Source organism: Portunus trituberculatus, chromosome 7, assembly GCF_017591435.1.
Source record: "Portunus trituberculatus isolate SZX2019 chromosome 7, ASM1759143v1, whole genome shotgun sequence".
NCBI classification, from domain to species: domain Eukaryota; kingdom Metazoa; phylum Arthropoda; class Malacostraca; order Decapoda; family Portunidae; genus Portunus; species Portunus trituberculatus.
Window position 1 is genome coordinate 2703236 of NC_059261.1, and position 19077 is coordinate 2722312.

General features: G+C 41.4%; 1 protein-coding gene across 1 annotated transcript in view; it reads right to left on the reverse strand.

Annotated features, from left to right (window-relative positions):
* Positions 1 to 19077, reverse strand: part of LOC123520588 (coiled-coil and C2 domain-containing protein 1-like) — a 91665-nt gene that overhangs the window by 65439 nt on the left and 7149 nt on the right. The window contains exons 2-6 of the mRNA XM_045282997.1: positions 15075 to 15195; positions 14706 to 14809; positions 3632 to 3876; positions 3134 to 3410; positions 2442 to 2811 (exon numbers count right to left, since the gene is read on the reverse strand). Of these exons, the coding sequence (XP_045138932.1) occupies positions 2442 to 2811; positions 3134 to 3410; positions 3632 to 3876; positions 14706 to 14809; positions 15075 to 15195 (1117 nt within the window). The remainder of the gene's footprint in view (positions 1 to 2441; positions 2812 to 3133; positions 3411 to 3631; positions 3877 to 14705; positions 14810 to 15074; positions 15196 to 19077) is intronic.

The window sequence follows — 19077 nt, forward strand, 5'->3', positions numbered from 1 at the left end:
AATGGTAGACAGTAGATGGAGTCAAGCCATCATGGGAAGCAATGCTATTAGTTTTCTCGCTTCTCTTGTGTCTGTGAATAATATCCAGCTTCACTTCGAGAGTAAGAGACTTCCTGGTCTTCTTAGCAATGCTAGGCGACATTGCAGGGTATTTTGGTGGCATGTAGAGTGATGGAAGACAAGCTGCTGCTGATGCTGTTCTATGTAGGAATATGAAACACAAGCTTGTTTTTGTTGTTGATTAGGGCCGCGAATGCGAAGGACTGCAGGTTGCCGAGAGGGGTGGACACCTGAAGCCGCCAGGAGGGTGGGCAGGTCGAATGTTGTGACACCCAGGGCGGACAGCTGGGAGCGTAGTGCAGTGCGGTGGGAGTAGAAGTGTGGGCAGCGGAGCAGGAAATGCAATAGGAAAGGGCAATAGGGATCAGCAGACAGGCAAAGACGGTGCAAGTCAGCTGTAAGTGTCGTGTGGCCCAGGCGAAGGCTCCAGAGTTGTTATTGTTGTGATGGTGGGTGCGCGAGCCCTCAAGGTCGTCAACCTCCCCGTTGTCATGGTAACGGGCTTCCCATTTTCTTCTTCACTCCCTCACACACAGCTGCTGCCTCCCTTCTCATGTCTTTTAATTATGTCCTCTTTTTCTTGTAGCATAATGGTTTTCCTTTTCTTAGCATCACTGCTGTCACTAAGGAGTTTTCTCTTTAGTGCCATTGAGCAAGATACTAAGAACTTAAGTCAGTAAACGCAGAAGTAGGATAACACTCTTGCCAGGGGCAATGGTGTGGTGGAGCTGAGGCAGGGTGTTATTGTATTCAAGCGTGAGGCGGGCGGTGTGGCAGGTAACCACTAGTGACACCTGGCCGCCAACAATAACAATAAATCCCGTGCGTTACGATTTATAAATTTTCAATTTTTTTTTAGCAAATAAATTCGCAGAAAGAACCAACAGACGATGCCCACGCAAGGCTATGTTTGCCTGTCTTCAAGGTGGAGAAATACACATTGCTGGGAGAAGCTAGTTCTGGAGAATGAGTTATTCTCCCAGCTAGTAGTACTGAGATGTGTAATTACATATTGGCTACAATATGAGAATGCTGAGGAGATGACTAGAGTCATTATGGAGCTGTAGTAATGAGAGACAGCGGATCGGTAATTGGCAACTCTGAGTCTGGCGAGGAGGCCGGATGGTGGCGCAAGGGTTGCCAACCTCAACCTCAGCGCAATATTTAAATTTCCTCAGCAATTATTGCTTCTTTCATGTGCACACCATCGAGTTGTGCATATCTGTGGGCGTCTTCGATATATAGACGTGTCTGTGCAGAGTTGGGAAGGTGTTAGAAAGAGGAATGAGGAGAATTAGAGGAAAAGCTATTGTTTAATTAGCAAATGGGGTCAAGCCAGGGCGTGTGACCTGCAGTAGGTCCCCGCGCAGGTCAGTTAGTGCGCGACTCGGTGTGAAGTGGGTGTGTTGCTCACGAGGTCGATAATTTTCCTCCGTATATTGCACGCGGCTACGATTCTATCATCTTATCAGAGGAGATACCGATCTCCAAGATAAAGACGGATTACTTTGACTCTGCGCTCACGTGCTGGAGGCCGCGGGGCCACGTGTATCATCTGTTTCAGGCTTTGTGTGTGTCAGTGGTTGGGAACCACGAGCTACATCTTTTGTTTCAGGTTGTTGTGCAAGTACAGAATTGTGTTTTACAGGTGGTTACCCAGCTGTGTAGAGTTGAGAAGATACACATTCTAGAAACATTTGTGTTGTGCGTTCGTGCCTTTGTCCCCACGTGGCGGAGTGATCCCAGAGGCCACGTGGGTGGTCGCTGCCTTTGTACAAGGTAGTGTTTAGTGAACATGAGCTCACGCATGGCAGAGTATTGTACCCCAGAGTGGTGGTAAGTCCTTTTCCTTAGTTATTCTAGGAATATTTAGTGTGTGTCTGTGTGTATGTGTATGTGACCGCATGGCATGTATGGTGTTGTTATAATTTAACTAATAAAGTGAAAACTAATAAAGTGAAAAGCGTAGCAACTGTGTTTTGCTTCTGTGATTACCTGTCTGTGTTGGGTCCCGAGAGTTGTTCCCTTAAAATAAATTCAAAATTGTGAGGATTGAGGGTGCGAGTTGGTTAAGAGGTTCAGATATATATATTCGCCACGAGAATTCGATTCGGGCGATTTCTCTGGGTATATTCTGATCACACCTCCATAATCAATCATCCACCACCACCCCGTCTTTTTCACACCTACATGTCACTATGATACCCAGGTTCTAGGTGGGTACACCAAAGATGCGATTGGATGTTGTTATGGGCCCTAATATGGGTACCACTATAAACAAAATTGCCTGTGCTACTATTTGGTGGAAGCTGAACAGTGCTTCTAATACTCTTCAAGTTACCTACAGGTGTTATAAGCCAGGACATAAAAAACATCCTTACCACTGCCTGCAAACTGGTGTGTGGGAGTGATGGTGTCACTCAGGGTCTCTCTGGGAGGTGGCTGGGAGGAAGGTGCTTGACCTGGTGGGTTGGGGAGAGTGGTGAGGTCAACAGGCTGTCCACTCTCAGCTGCCTTGAGCATCGGTTCCATTTGCTTCATAGTGCGCATGTATTGAATAGCCTGGTCCTTGTTGCCAGCCCTCTTAGCCAGCAATGCCGCAGTCTTGTACTGCGTGTGGAGCTGTCGGATGGTGGCTGCTGGGCCAGAGGGAGCCGAGGAGATCGACGATGTTCTCTGCAGGGGGGGAGGGGGCTCGGCTGGCTGTTTTGGTTGCTGCGGGGCCGGTGAGGCAGTGTGTGGATCTTGTGGCTGCAGACACAGGTGATATGGTGACTATTAATTTGTGCTGTGAGGAGGAAAAGTGTAATGTCTGGTTTGTGTATGATGGGATAAGGTTTGCAGATGACCAAGTATAACTACTGATTAAATATTGAGCTTGTGTTTGTTTACTGTAATACAGGATGTGTCATGAACTGTAAACTGTAAAAAATAGATAAATATATAAATCAATTAAAATGTGAGAAAAAAAGAAAAAAACATTCCATGTGATTCACTCTGTCCATACTCTGTCCATCTATTCCAGTCACTTAACACAATCTATTCACACCAACTTCTTCCTCTCTGAACTTGCCTCTTTCTGGCTGCTGGGCTGGGGCTGTGGGGAGACACGGCTCTGCTCACTGAAGGCCACACTGTGAGGGATGGACACTGGGGCCACACCTTTGTTATGGACTGGGGCAGCAGGCAGGGCATCCTCTACAGGTTGTGGTGCTGCTGGTGTGGCGTCCCTTGGTGTTCTGTCAACGCCACGCACCACGACAGGCGGTGGAATCTCATCTTCATTGATTGGCTTGCCGGCTTTTGCATTCTTCTGCATTTGCATTAATGTCTTAAGGCCACGATTGAACCTGCAAGCAGTGAGTGGTGGCATGTAACCAAGCTGTCTTTGCCGAGTCATGAGGAAGCTTTGAAAGATTAGACAAATGTGTGGACAGGGATGACAGGAGGAGAAAGACACACATTTCATACAGAGACTGACATGTGTGGGCCTGATGGCTTCCTGCACCAACCCTCTGTTCTCATGTTCAACCAATTCCATCATGAATACTTAAAACATCAAGCCACAAACCTGCGTGCCCTGGAGGACTCCCCACCAGCCTTTGCCTCTGCCTCTGCTGCCTCATACATGGCTATCCTCTCTGTAATCAGCTCCAGCACACTCTTCCCTGCAGCCATTGGGGCCTGCCTGGGGAGGAAAGGCTCTGGGTTGCGGTAGTCGGATGCTTCTCTTCGTGGTGCTGCTGGTGCTGGTCTGGATGGGGTTGTCTCTTTGCTCTCTCTGGCATCCTCCTGATTCAAGGCTGACAGCTCTGCCTGGTGAGGGGAAGAAGGGTCTTGGTCTCAAATCTAATGTTAGCTCTTCAGTCTATTTGATTATTGCACTTCACATGTGTCACTTGTCTGGTGGGATTGTTATTGTTTGGGGAAGAGTGTCGCGGGCAGGTTTGGAGAGAGGTTCTTATCAATAAACCTCAAAGATGCTTTCTTGCCTATTATTAACCTGCCACACTTGGTTACCTAGTCAACAAATGGTAGCAGAGCGTAGTTGGTGTGGCAGGAGAAGACTGGCAAGGATTTAGAAGAGAGAAGACCAAGGAAACATGAGTTGTGACGGAGATGTTTGTTCCCGGGCCCGTGTTCCAGCTTTTGGAGGCGACAAAAGTTACGACCAATGGAAGCAAGAGTTGAAGGCAAGGCAACTTGTCACAAGTGTAGAAAAGAAGAAGCAAGCTGTGACAGTCGCCCTGTAATTCCCAGAAGGAAGTGAGGTGAGAAGCAAGATTTTTGAGGAAGTGAATATAGAACATTTGGCTGTAGAAGATGGAGTAAAAATTTTGCTTCAACATCTGGATAAGTGGTACCAGAAGGATGAGATGTCTGCTGCATATGAGGCATGGACAAGGTTCAACAGCTATAAAAAGGTAAAGGAAGATAATGGAAAAGTACACTTTGGAATTTGTGAAGAGAAATGTAATTTTGGAGAAGTATAAAGTGAGTATTTCTAAGTGTATTTTGGCATTTAAGTTATTAGACAATGCAGGCCTAGATGTTAAAGAAATACAAATAGTGTTGACAGCTGTGTCCTTCAGTGAGCCAGATAAGATGTTTGATTCCATGCAACAAGCCCTCAAGAAATTTTTTGGAAGTCAGAAAATGTTGTCACTGGGTGGTGCATCAGGGAATAGTGTGTGAGCCTCCTGCAGTAGTGGTTAAGACTGAGCCAGTGTTTAACACAGAGGAGGTTGATATTGTCATGCATGGAAGAAAGCATGGAGGCAGAGGAAGAGGAAGTAGTGCTGGAGCCAACAGAAGTTACAAAAATGGTCAGAAAAACTATGTTGACTGGTATGGTAAGGTTAGGAAATCTTATGTGTGTGGATCAGAATACCATTTGTCTACAGCATGTCCTAGAAATGTGTATGTCAACAGTGCATGTGAGGAAACACAGAAAGAGGGAGAGTCATATGCTGTTGTTGAGAGTCCTGAAATTATGTCAGTGCTGATGACAGAGTCTGTTAGTTATGCTATTCTGGACACAGCCTGCAGCTCCACAGTGTGTGGTGCAGATTGGCTGAAAGCATACATACAGACCCTGTCAGAAGAGGAGAAAATGAACATAAAAGGTGAGGAAAGTGAAACCACATTCAAATTTGGTGATGGTAATGTTTATAAATCACTAAAGAAAGTAAGACTTCCAGTGAATATTATAGGTGATAAAGCTTATGTGACAACTGATGTGGTGAACTGTTCAATTCCACTTCTGATCAGTAAAAAATCAATGAAAAAGGCACAAATGAAACTGGACTTAGAAAATGACTTTGCTCTGATTCATGGAAAAAAGATGAAACTGAGGTGCACTTCCTCAGGACACTACTGCCTTCTGCTAAGGGATGAGAAAGAACTATGGAAGAGAACAGAAGAAATAATGTTCTCATTAGGGGATGATGAAAAGGAAAAGAAGAAAAAGACTGAAAAACTGCACCAGCAATTTGGTCATCCCACAAGTAAGAGACTGATCCAGCTGATGAAGGATGAAGGGACTGAGGACAAGATGTGTTTTGTGCTGGCAGAAGAGATATCCAACAACTGTGAGATATGTATGAAGTACAAGAAGACACCATCAAGGCCAATTGTAAGTGTGAATATGACAAAAAAAATTCAATGAAGTTGTAGCAATAGACCTAAATGAGTTTAGAAAAGGAGAAATATATATTTTTCATATGGTAGACATGGCAACAAGGTTCTCAAAAACATGTGTGACAAAAAGTAAAGAGCCAAAGGAGATAGTTGAAAAGATTATGAAAACGTGTTTGGGAACTGGTTTGGGAGCTCCTGGAAAGTTTGTATGTGATAATGGTGGTGAGTTTGCCAACATTGTCTTCCTAGAGATGTGTGAGAACATGAACATTCAAGTAATGCATACAGCAGCTTATTCTCCTTTCAGTAATGGTCTGTGTGAACGTAATTATGCCATTATTGATGAAATGGTGGCAAAAATAATAGCAGAGCAGTCAGATTTGTCCTTAAGAGTTGCTTTGGCATGGGCAGTCAATGCTAAGAACTGTCTTCAGATGGTGGGGGGTTTCAGTCCATATCAACTGGTATAAGGACAAAATCCTTGTACCATGAGTGATGACCTTTCTGCCCTGGAGGGTACAACATCTAGTGAAATGGTTGCTAAACATCTCAATGCTAGTCACTCTGCAAGAAAAGCCTTCATCGCTGCAGAAACATCTGAGAAAATACGACATGCTCTAAGACACAAAGTAAGAACCACAGGAAGAGCCTTTGAAAATGGAGATAAAGTATACTTTAAAAGAGAGGAGCAAAAGGAATGGAAAAGACCAGCTACTGTCATTGGAAAAGATGGCAAAACTTTAATTTTGAAGTATGGGTCAGGCATTGTACAAGCCCATGAAACGCAAGTTCAGGAGATACCCTACAACTTTGACAAAGATGCGGAAGAAGGAAGAAAGGCACTTCTTGATGTGTTGAGGCATCAGAGAAAAGAGAGAAAAGAAGAAAAGGTCAGCAGTAAGGAGAAAGAGATAAAAGCAGTGGTAAATCCAGTCGAAAATGTTGTAGAAGATAAAGATAGTGATGAAACTGATGAGGAAGAGGATCACACCATGGAAGAAGAGGACAACACTACTACAGGAAGCACTCCAAAGGACACTGTAATGGTCAGAAGCATTCCAGAGATTGGGCAGAAAGTAAGATTTCAATTGAATTCTTCCGATGAATGGCAGACAGTTACTGTGCACAGTCAAGCTGGAAAATCTACAGGAAAATATAGTAATTGGAGGAATATTGAACATGCATATCAGCCCTTGACTGGAAAAGTGATGTAGAAAAACGGGTATCAGTCTCAGAAGAGGAGGAAGTGCAGAAACCCAGTGAAATAGTCATGGCTTGTGAAAATAAGGAAAATGTTAAACTTGAAAAAGCAAAACAAGAAGAAATGAAAAATTGGAAGAAATTTGATGTGTATGAGAAAGTCCCAAATGTAGGTCAAAAAGCTTTGTCAGTTCGGTGGGTTGTAACACAAAAAGAAAACAGTGACAGGAAAAAGAAAGTGAAAGCAAGGTTGGTTGCCAGAGGCTTTGAGGAAAAAGAGGAAATTCAGTCAGATTCTTCAACTGTTAGCAAGGAGGTGTTAAGGTCCTTTATTGCTATTTTGTCATCTAAAAAGTGGGCAGTGAATTCAATTGATATTAAGGCTGTTTTCCTACAGAGTGAACAGTTTGATCGTAAAGTGTACCTTGTTCCTCCTGTTGAAGCACATAGTGATGAGTGTACTGTGGAAATTAAGGAAGTGTGTATGGCCTCAATGATGCTGCTAGGAAATGGTACCTCACTGTGAAAACTTTCCTGTTGAAGATGGGATGTAACCAGGTGAAAACTGATCCTGCAGCATTCTACTGGTACTGTGAGGGAGAATTATGTGGATGTTTCTCATGCATGTTGATGACTTCTTGTGGGGAGGAACAAACAAATTTGAAAAAGTGGTAATTGCCCAAATCAAAAATCAATTTCAGGTTAAGGAGCAAAACAATACTGTATTCAGATACATTGGATTGGATATTGTGCAGAATGAACTAGGTGTCACACTACATCAAAATGAGTACTGTAAATCTTTATGTCCAATAAATGTAAATGCAGTGAGAGGATTAAATAAGAATGTAAAATGTAATGAAGAAGAAAAGGAAAGCATTAGGAGTCTAGTAGGCCAACTAGGTTGGTTGTGTACCAATTCAAGACCAGACCTGTCATATGATGTGTTAGAACTTAGCTGCAAAGTAAATAATCCCAGAGTAGAAGATTTGGTTAAAGCAAATAAATGCCTAAGAAAAGCCTGTACTTTTGAGACTTCAATGTACTTCCCAGGACTCAGCGACATCTCTAAGTACAAGTTGGTTGTGTACAGTGATGCTTCCCTTGCTGGTCTCCCTGATGGGTTCAGAAGTGCTGGTGGTTTTGTAATTTTTCTTGTGGGTGAAAATGGAAATAGTTGTCCTTTATACTGGGAGGCAAAGAAAATAAGTAGAGTTGTAAAAAGTACTCTAGCTGCAGAGACCTTAGCAGCTGCAGAGGCAGTGGATATGGCTTACTATCTTGGTGATATGTGGGGTCAGATATTGTATGGTAAAGAAAGAAAGTTGCCAGTAGAACTCTGGATAGATAACCGTTAATGTCTATTCAGTTAAAAGTGTGTCAGAAAAGAGACTAAGGGTTGACATTGCTGCTCTCAAAGAAATGGTTAAAAAAGGAGAGTTGAAGATATTTGGGTGGATTCAAAGGCCCAGTTGGCTGATGTAATGACAAAGAAGGGGGTGAACAGTATGAAGCTAGCCAGTGTCTTTGAAAATTGGTCTTTGAAAATGTTTGTTTAAGTTAGGTATAAATGTTTTGTTAGGATGTAGTGATTATTGAAAAAATGTATCTTTGAAAAATGTTCGCTTAAGTTTATGTATAACTATATTATTAAGTTTTTTTTTTATTTTATGAGGTTTCATATTTTGAGCAAGGCATCAGATATATGCTGTATTTTTTTTTGTTGTGTGTGTACTTTGTCAATTTTTCTTTGAAATCTTTTTCCTTTCGTTGAAGAGAGAGGGAGTATGTTAACTCTTCAGTCTATTTGATTATTGCGCTTCAAGCTTCGCATGTGTCACTTGTCTGGTGGGATTGTTATTGTTTGGGGGGAGAGTGTCGGTGGAGAGTGGCCCGGCAGGTTTAGAGAGAGGTTCTTATCAATAAACCTCAAAGATGCTTTCTTATCTATTATTTAACTTGCCACACTTGGTTACCTAGTCAACATCTAACACTTGATTGTTTTTGTTTTTTTTTATTCTACTTTTTTTTTTTATGTCCTGGCCTATAGCACCTGTAAGTAACTTGAAGAGTATTGGAAGCACTGTTAAGCTTCATGGTGGTACCCATATTAGGGCCCATATCACCACCCAAGCACATCTTTGGTGTAACCACTTAGAACCTGGGTATCATGGTGACATGTAGGTAACTTTAAACCACTTGACAAATGGCATAGCTTCAAAGCAGCATGTGGTGGGATTCCAACCTACGCGTGGAATTCTGCCCGATTCCACCACCACCACCACTTTATCCACTACATCACTGTCTCCCTAAAAGAAATACTGTATGTATTTTTTATGTAGATCTTCTTCCATACATCTATATATAGTTTCTCTCCTCATGGGCATTCCAGATAATATCTGCATATAAACTCTGCCATAAATTTGAGGATGACATTGAATTTATATGCCTTTTTAATATGACAAACTGGTTATAATATTTATTTCTGTATTGACAAGAAGGTTAGGAGTCTCTCATATGACATATGTTCACTGTTTCTCACTCAGGATAAGTTCCCTAGCAGGTGAGCCTTGAAATAGGAGGTACCCCAAAAAGTACCCCCTTTAGCCCATAAATTCCCATAAAAAGCCCACATCGTATAAAAAAAAAAAAAAAAAAACAGCAACCAGGCCTTGTTACCTATATGCTGCTTGTCTCACTCCCTTCCTCTGACTCTACTTTTATTCTTTTGTTTTATTTTTTTCCTTAATAAATCATAATTTTCGTCATGCATTGTAAAATACTGTGTGTGTGTGTATTTACCTAATTGTATTTACCTAATTGTAACATACGGGAAAAGAGCTATGCTCGTGTTGTCCCGTCTCCATATCTATTAATGTCCAGCTTTTTCTTAAAATCATGAATATTCCTTGCGTTGACCACTTCCACGTCTAAACTATTCCATGCTTCCACCCTTCTATGAGGGAAGCTATATTTTTTCACATCTCTCCTATAAGTGGCCATTTTTAGTTTTTTTCCATGCCCTCTCAACATTCTTTCATTCCACATACACAGATCTTCCCTATCCATTTTTTCCATGCCAATCATCACTCTGTATATTGCTATCAGGTCTCCCCTTTCTCTTCTGTTTTCCAGGGTCGGAAGTTGCATTCTTTTCAGTCTGTCTTCATAAGTCAAATCTCTTAAGTCAGGCACCATTTTGTTGCAGCCCTCTGTACTTTCTCTAGTTTCCTTATGTGTTTCTTTAAGTTCGAGCCCACTGTATTGTTGCATATTCAAGCCTCGGTCTTATCATTGCAGTAATTATTTTCTTCATCATTTCTTCATCTAAATATACGAACGCCACTCTTATGTTCCTCAATAAGTTCAATACTTCTCCAATTATTTTGTTTATATGTCTCTCTGGCGATAGGTCATTGGTAATTGTCACCCCAAGGTCTTTTTCTTCATGACTGGTTTTATGTCTTCATTTCCTATCTTGTACATACTCCTGATTCTTCTTTCACTCTTGCCAAACTCTATTTTCTTGCATTTTGTCGTGTTGAACTCCATTTGCCATGTACAGCTCCATTTCCATATTCTGTCCAAGTCTTCCTGGAGTAGTTCGCAATCTTTGTCACATCTCACTTTTCTTAACAATTTTGCATCGTCTGCAAATAGGCTCACATAACTGGACACCCCATCCACCATGTCATTTATGTAGACCGCGAACATTACTGGTGCCAACACTGATCCCTGTGGAACTCCACTCTCCACCAAGCCCCATTCTGATGGTCTGTCCTTAATTATTGTTCTCATTTCTCTTCCTACCAAAAGTCTTCCATCCATTTTAGTAAACTGCCATGCACTCCTCCTACCATTTCAAGTTTCCAGATCAGTCTCCGGTGTGGTACCTTATCAAAGGCCTTTTTTAAATCCAGATATATTCCATCAGCCCAACCATCTCTTTCCTGTATTACATCTATCACCCTCGAATAGTAACATATCAGGTTTGTCGTGCATGAACGCCTTTTCTAAAACCAAATTGACACTCACAAAGTATGTCATTTTCTCCAAGAAGTCTGTCCATCTATTCTTCACCACCCTCTCACACATCTTAGCTACCACACTTGTAAGTGACACTGGTCTATAGTTCAATGGGTCTCTCTTGTTACCTGATTTATAGATTGGGACAATGTTAGCTCTTTTCCAGTCTTGGGGCACTACACCTTCCCTTAATGAGGCATCAATTACTTCACAAACTTTTTCTGCCAGTTGCTCCCTGCATTCTCTTAAAATCCATCCTGATACCCCATCAGGTCCCACAGCTTTTCTCACTTCTAAACTCCCCATCATATTCTTGATCTCCTCCACAGTTACTTGAAACTCCTTCATAATCCCTTTCTGTTCCATTACCAGTGGTTTGTCAAAAGCAGTCTCCTTTGTGAATACCTTCCGAAAGCATCCATTCATAGCCTCTGCCATTTCCTGGGATCTTCACTGCATACTCCATTTACTTCTAAACTTTCAATACTTTCTCTATTTTTGATGTTGTTGTTCACATGTCTGTAAAAAAGCCTTGGTTGGTCTTTACATTTATCAATTATATCCTTTTCTTGTTTCTTTCTTTCTTCTCTTCTAATCAACACATATTCATTTCTTGCTCTTTTGTAACTTTCCCACTGCTTAATCCGTCTTTTCCTTCTCCACCTCTTCCATGCATCCTCTTTTCTTGTTCTAGCCTTTTCACATCTATCGTTAAACCAGTCCTGCTTTCCAACTTCTCTATGTTGTCTTATTGGTACAAATTTTTCTCACCTTCTTTGTATATTTTTATAAATTCCTTCCACTTTTCATTTGCTCCCTTAGCACTCTTGAATTTCATCCAATTTGTCTCTTGAAAGAATTTCTTTAGGTTTCCAAAATCTGTCTTGGCATAATTCCATCTTCCCACTTTATATTCTTCATTTCTTCTAGATTTCTCTTCATCTATCACCTTGAACTCCAAAACTGCATGATCACTCTTTGCTAAAGGGCACTCCACCCTCATCTCCTCAATGACCATTGGCTCTGTACTAAAGACCAAGTCCAGTCTTGACGATGCTCCCTCTCCTCCAAACCTAGTATCTTCTTTGACCCACTGAGTTAACACATTTTCCATTGCCAGTGTCAATAGTGTATTTCCCATGTTGTCTCTGATCCTTCCATTGACCAGTCCTCCCAACACACCTCTTTACAATTAAAATCTCCCATCATTATAGTTCGTTCACAGCCACCCAACATTTCTTCCAGACATGTTCCTGTATCACTTATCATTTCTTCATATTCCTGTACTGACCATGCATTTGTCTTAGGTGGTACGTACACCACTATGTAGTGCCTCTTTTTCCTTCATTAGTTTCTGCTCTGATCTTTAGCACTTCTGCCTTTCCCATACCTTCTTTCACTTGATCCACCTTTATATCTTTTTAACCAGCAACATCACTCCTCCTCCCATCTTACCTACTCTATTTCTTTTCCAAACATTATATTTCCTTCTCCAACCATCATCAGGTCTTCTCCTCTCTCAGTTTTGTTTCAGTAAGACCCACAATATCTGGGTTCTTGTCCCTCAAGTAATCGTTGAGTTCTAAAATCCCGATATCACTCCATTTATGTTGGAATACATTACATTCGCTCATACGTAAGTTTCTTTAGTCCTTTCTTGCTGTACTTTTCTGGGTTATGAACCACTTCCTCAGTCTCATATCCAAGATTCTCCAGAAAAACTCTTTCTTCTCCTCTTCTGTCCTCTCTTCATTTTTTTCAAAGCCTCCTTTCTCAACTCATTTAACATTTCTCTTTCCTTTTCACCGAGATCTCTTCTCAACCAAATCTTCCTTGTTGTTTCCTGCTGGGCTAGCCTCCATGACTTCTCCACCAATTCATCTACATCCTTTTGTGACTTAAGTTTGATTCTTATTGGCCTCATACCTTCTCTTGTGAACTTTCCAATTCTATGGAAGTCCTCTATTTCTTGTACTAGGTCTTTTCCTCCTCCTGCACCACATTAATGATATTATTTATCACCTTTTTATGTTTTCTCTCTCTCCATTTTACTCGGTGTCTTATCCTCCTCCACACCAAATATCACCACACATCTCTTTTTGTCTACAGTTTCCCTCACCAATGTCTCATTTGATTTAATAACCTTCACCACTTTCTCAGCAATCTTCTCTTCTATGATCTGTTGATCTATAATTTCAGCAAGGCCCAAAGTTTTCTCCCAGACTCTTTGATTTCCTTTTCCAGACTTGCAACTTTGTAATTTACCTCCTTTCTTTCCACTTCCTGACTTTTTTCCATTCAGCCTGCTTCTCCATCACTTTTCCTAGAGATTCTCCACATTTTTCGCAATTCACTTTAATTAGCTTAACTTCCTCTTTCAGTGCTTCATTTTCCTTCTTCATATCGGCACACTCTTTCATTACATTGCCATAACTCGTTTCCAGGCCCCCATACTTTTCAAACAGTTTTTCAATTTTACCTTCCAACTCCAGAATTTTCTTCACATAAGCGCTCTTCTCCATTATTCCTTGAAAACCTGTGAAGTCTGATTCATCTTTCGAGTTCACGGCCGCCATGTTGCGCAGATGTAAACAAACCAGCTGATGGCTCAAACGCAGGCTACAGTTTATATTTACCTTCCTGGACATTATTTTGCTAATCAACAGTTAACATGACTATATGGAGACGGGACAAACATTACAAGCTCCTTTCCCACCTTGGTTACTCTTAGGCAATGGTAACTGTAGAATTAGAGATGATTGCTCTGGAGCTCAGCGACCACATCCGCCATCGTCCCGATGTGTGTGTGTGTGTGTGTGTGTGTGTGTGTGTGTGTGTGTGTGTGTGTGTGTGTGTGTGTGTGTGTGTGTGTGTGTGTGTGTGTGTGTGTGTGTGTGTGTGTGTGTGTGTGTGTGTGTGTGTGTGTGTGTGTGTGTGTGTGTGTGTGTGTGTGTGTGTGTGTGTGTGTGTGTGTGTGTGTGTGTGTGTGTGTAATTCACTGTTTGATCTGCTGCAGTCTCTGACGAGACAGCCAGACATTAATTACCCTACGGAAAGAGCTCAGAGCTCATTATTTCCGATCTTCGGATAGGCCTGAGACCAGGCACACACCACACACCGGGACAACAAGGTCACAACTCCTCAATTTACATCCCGCACCTACTCACTGCTAGGTGAACAGGGGCTACACGTGAAAGGAGACACACCCAAATATCTCCACCCGGCCGGGGAATCGAACCCCGGTCCTCTGGCTTGTGTGTATTTACCTATTTGTATTTACCTTTTTATGTATTACAGGGCCCGAGGTAAGCTCTCTGTGTCCTGTCTCCTTGTCCATTCCTGTCATATCTCTCTTTCATTTGATTGACACACACTGCGTCAACGACATCATTGCTCAGTTTATTCCACTTATCAATGCTACGATGCGGGAAACTGTATTTTCTCACGTCATTTAGACAGATGTACTTTATTAGCTTTTTTCCATGTCCTCGGAGATGATAACTTGTGGTCACCTTTATCAACTCTCTATCCAGTATGTCAATCTTGTTCACCAATTTATACATAGTTATCATGTCTCCTCTTGTTCTTCTCTCTTCTAATGTGGTCAGCCCCAGCTTCCTCAGTCTTTCCTCATAGTCTAACTCCCTGAGTCCTGGTACCATCCTTGTTGCCAGCCTTTGTACCCTTTCTACCTTCTTCACATTTTTCTTCATATGCGGTGACCAGACACATGCTGCATATTCTAGCTGTGTGTGTATGTGTGTGTGTGTGTCTGTACTCACCAACAGATCTGGGTCATTTTCATCCAAGGCCTCATCATCATCATTGTCCCTCATGCAGTTAGAAACCATTTGAGCCAGCTGGTCCGGGGACACCACAGCCTTCCCTGTCACCCAAACAGATCAGTCAGTCTAGATCTACAATGGTGTAGTTTTAAGTTAGACACTCTCTCTCTCTCTCTCTCTCTCTCTCTCTCTCATGCACAGACACACACACACACACAGGTAGACATACAATTCAAATCAGAAGAACAGAAAAAAAAGCAAGAGAGATGGCATAGAGGGCCAGAATTTACCAGTGAAACTTATATATCACACCACAAAAATTAACCAAGAACAATCTGGTCAACACAAAATGAATGGAATGCAAACCTTTTCTCTTTGGAGGTTGAGTGCCACCGCCCCCAGTGAGTGCCAGCAGTTCGGCCTCCAGTGCTGCGTCCCCCTCACCGTCACTGGGGCTGTCAAGGTCTGGCACGTCCATCAGTCCAAGCTGCGGTGACACGTTACACACTGATGTACATACACTTCAGTTTGACTTATTTAGGGACTGGCACCTCAAAGGACCTATTTTTTTTTTTTTTGTTGCACTTGTCCGGTTCCGCATCTTACATTGAAAAAAAAAGTTCCGTTCTTATGGCACGTTGCAAACCGATTCCCAGCACAGTTTGAGGTCTTTACTAAGGAATCCAAATTTGAAAGGCCACAGGGTAATAGACAGACAGTCTATATGAAAGAGATTAAAGTAACCAAGCTTGAAATAAAAGAATTAATGAAGGAACTGGATGAAGAGAAGGCAATGGGACTAGATGAAGTCTCAGGCAGAATACTGAAAGAATGTAGGGAAGAACTAGCAAGTCCTATATACAACATCATAAAATGCTCAATAGAAAATGGAACAGTACCAGTAGAATGGAAAAGAGCTGAGGTGGTTCCCATATATAAGAGCGGAAGGAAGGAAGAACCTTTAAATTACAGACTGGTACCACTAACTAGTGTAATATAGAAAATTATTTGAGGGGGAGAGAAATAAGGATAGTAGTTAAAGATATGAAGTCCAAGTGGAGAGCAGTAGAAAGCCACAGGGGTCAGTATTGGCACCAATATTTTTCCTCATTTATATTAACGACATGTCAGAAAGAGTAAACAGCTACATAAATCTGTTTGCAGATGATACGAAACTGTGCAGAGTTATAAAGCAAAAAGAGGATTGTGAAATACTGCAAGAAGACCTAAATAAGATCTGGGAATGGAGTAAAAAGTGGGAAATGGAATTCAATGTGAACAATAGCCATATCATGGAAATGGGAAAGAGTGAAAGACAACCCGTGGGAATCTATAAGATGGGAGATGGAGTAGAACTGGAGAAAGTAAAAAAGGAAAAGGACTTAGGAGTGACGATGGAAGAAAACAATCAACCAGTAAGCCATATTGATAGAATTTTTAGAGAAACATATAATTTGCTAAGGAATATTGGAGTAGCATTTCACTACATGGGCTATGAAATGATGAAGAAATTGATAAGTACTATAATAAGACCCAGATTGGAATATGCAGGAGTAGTGTGGACCCCTCATAAAAAGAAACACATAAGGAAGTTGGAGAGACTACAAAAAATGGCTACAAGAATTTGAAGGGATGACATATGAGGAGAGACTAAAGGCTATGGATCTACCAACTCTAGAACAAAGAAGGGAGAGAGGAGATCTGATACAAGTTTATAAATTGATCAACGGAATGGACCAAGTGGATAATGAGAAACTGATCCTGAGAGAAGAATATGACATCCGAAGCACAAGATCGCACAGTAAAAAGCTGAGAAAAGGAAGATATCTGAGAGATGTTAAAAAATATAGTTTCCCGCAAAGATGTATTGAGATGTGGAACAGTTTAAATGAAGAAGTAGTGTCTGCAACGAGTGTGCATACTTTTAAAGTAAGATTAGATAAGTGTAGATATGGAGACGGGGCCACACGAGCATAAAGCCCAGGCCCTGTAAAACTACAACTAGGTAAATACAACTCAGTAAAATACACACACACACACACACACACACACACACACCAAGTAATGTAGTGGTTAGCACACTCGACTCACAATCGAGAGGTGTGTGGAGTGTGTTGTGGTTTCAGTCCTACCCAAAGATTGGTCTATGAGCTATGAGCTCACTCCACAGTGGGGAACACTGGCTGGGTGACCAGAAGGCAGCTATGGTAAATTACACACACACACACACACACACACACACACACTCAGGGATCAGTGTTGGCACCAGTAATGTTCGCGGTCTACATAAATGACATGGTGGATGGGGTGTCCAGTTATGTGAGCCTATTTGCAGACGATGCAAAATTGTTAAGAAAAGTGAGATGTGACAAAGATTGCGAACTACTCCAGGAAGACTTGGACAGAATATGGAAATGGAGCTGTACATGGCAAATGGAGTTCAACACGACAAAATGCAAGAAATTAGAGTTTGGCAAGAGTGAAAGAAGAATCAGGAGTATGTACAAGATAGGAAATGAAGACATAAAACCAGTCATGAAGAAAAAGACCTTGGGGTGACAATTACCAATGACCTATCGCCAGAGAGACATATAAACAAAATAATTGGAGAAGTATTGAACTTATTGAGGAACATAAGAGTGGCGTTCAGATATTTAGATGAAGAAATGATGAAGAAAATAATTACTGCAATGATAAGACCGAGGCTTGAATATGCAACAATACAGTGGGCTCGAACTTAAAGAAACACATAAGGAAACTAGAGAAAGTACAGAGGGCTGCAACAAAAATGGTGCCTGACTTAAGAGATTTGACTTATGAAGACAGACTGAACAGAATGCAACTTCCGACCCTGGAAAACAGAAGAGAAAGGGGAGACCTGATAGCAATATACAGAGTGATGATTGGCATGGAAAAAATGGATAAGGAAGATCTGTGTATGTGGAATGAAAGAATGTCGAGAGGGCATGGGAAAAACTAAAATGGCCACTTATAGGAGAGATGTGAAAATATAGCTTCCCTCATAGAAGGGTGGAAGCATGGAATAGTTTAGACGTGGAAGTGGTCACGCAAGGAATATTCATGATTTTAAGAAAAGATGGACATTAGTAGATATGGAGACGGGACACACGAGCATAGCTCTTTTCCGTATGTTACAATTAGGTAAATACAATTAGGTAAATACACACACACACACACACACACACACACACACACACACACACACACACACACACACACACACACACACACAGGAAGATTGTAACAAGTTACAGGAAGATCTTGATAACATATATGAGTGGAGTAAAGAGTGGCAGATGGAATTTAATATAGACAAGACCCATGTTATGAAAATGGGAAGAAGTAGATACAGACCAAACTGGGATTACAGACTGGGTGATGAGAAAATTTAAAGAGACCAACGAGGAGAAAGACTTAGGAGTAACCGTGCAAAACACTTTGTCACCGAAGAAACACATTAACAAGATTTTTTGGAAAACATACAACATGCTTCAAAATATTGGCCTTGCATTCCACTACCTAGATGAAGGAATGATGAAGAAGATATTATGTACCTTAATAAGACCCCAGCTAGAATAAGCAGCATGTGTCTGGTCACCGCATATGAAGATAAATGTGAAGAAGGTAGAAAGGGTACAAAGGCTGGCAATAAAGATGGTACCAGGACTCAGGGATTTAGACTATGAGGAAAGACTGAAGAAGCTGGGGCTGACCACATTAGAAGAGAGAAGAACAAGAGGAGACATGATAACTATGTATAAATTGGTGAACAAGATTGACATACTGGATAGAGAGTTGATAAAGGTGACCACAAGTAATCATCACCGAGGACATGGAAAAAAGCTAATAAAGTACATCTGTCTAAATGACGTGAGAAAATACAGTTTCCCGCATAGTAGCATTGATAAGTGGAATAAACTGAGCAGTGATGTCGTTGACGCAGTGTGTGTCAATCAGATGAAAGAGAGATATGACAGGAATGGACAAGGAGACAGGACACAGAGAGCTTAGCTCGGGCCCTGTAATACACAAATAGGTAAATACAAATAGGTAAATACACACACACATTGTTGAAAAATGTAAGGAGCAACCAAAATTGTTCTACAGATTCATAAATGGAAAAATTAGGCAAAGAGAAACAATAGAAAGGTTAAAAGGAGAGAACGGGATAGTGGAAGACCCAAAAAGTATGGCAGAACTATTAAATAATAAATTCAAGGAGGTCTTTACTAAGGAATCCAAATTTGAAAGGACACAGGGTAATAGAGAGACAGTCTATATGAAAGAGATTAAAGTAACCAAGCTTGAAATAAAAGAGTTAATGAAGGAACTGGATGAAGAGAAGGCA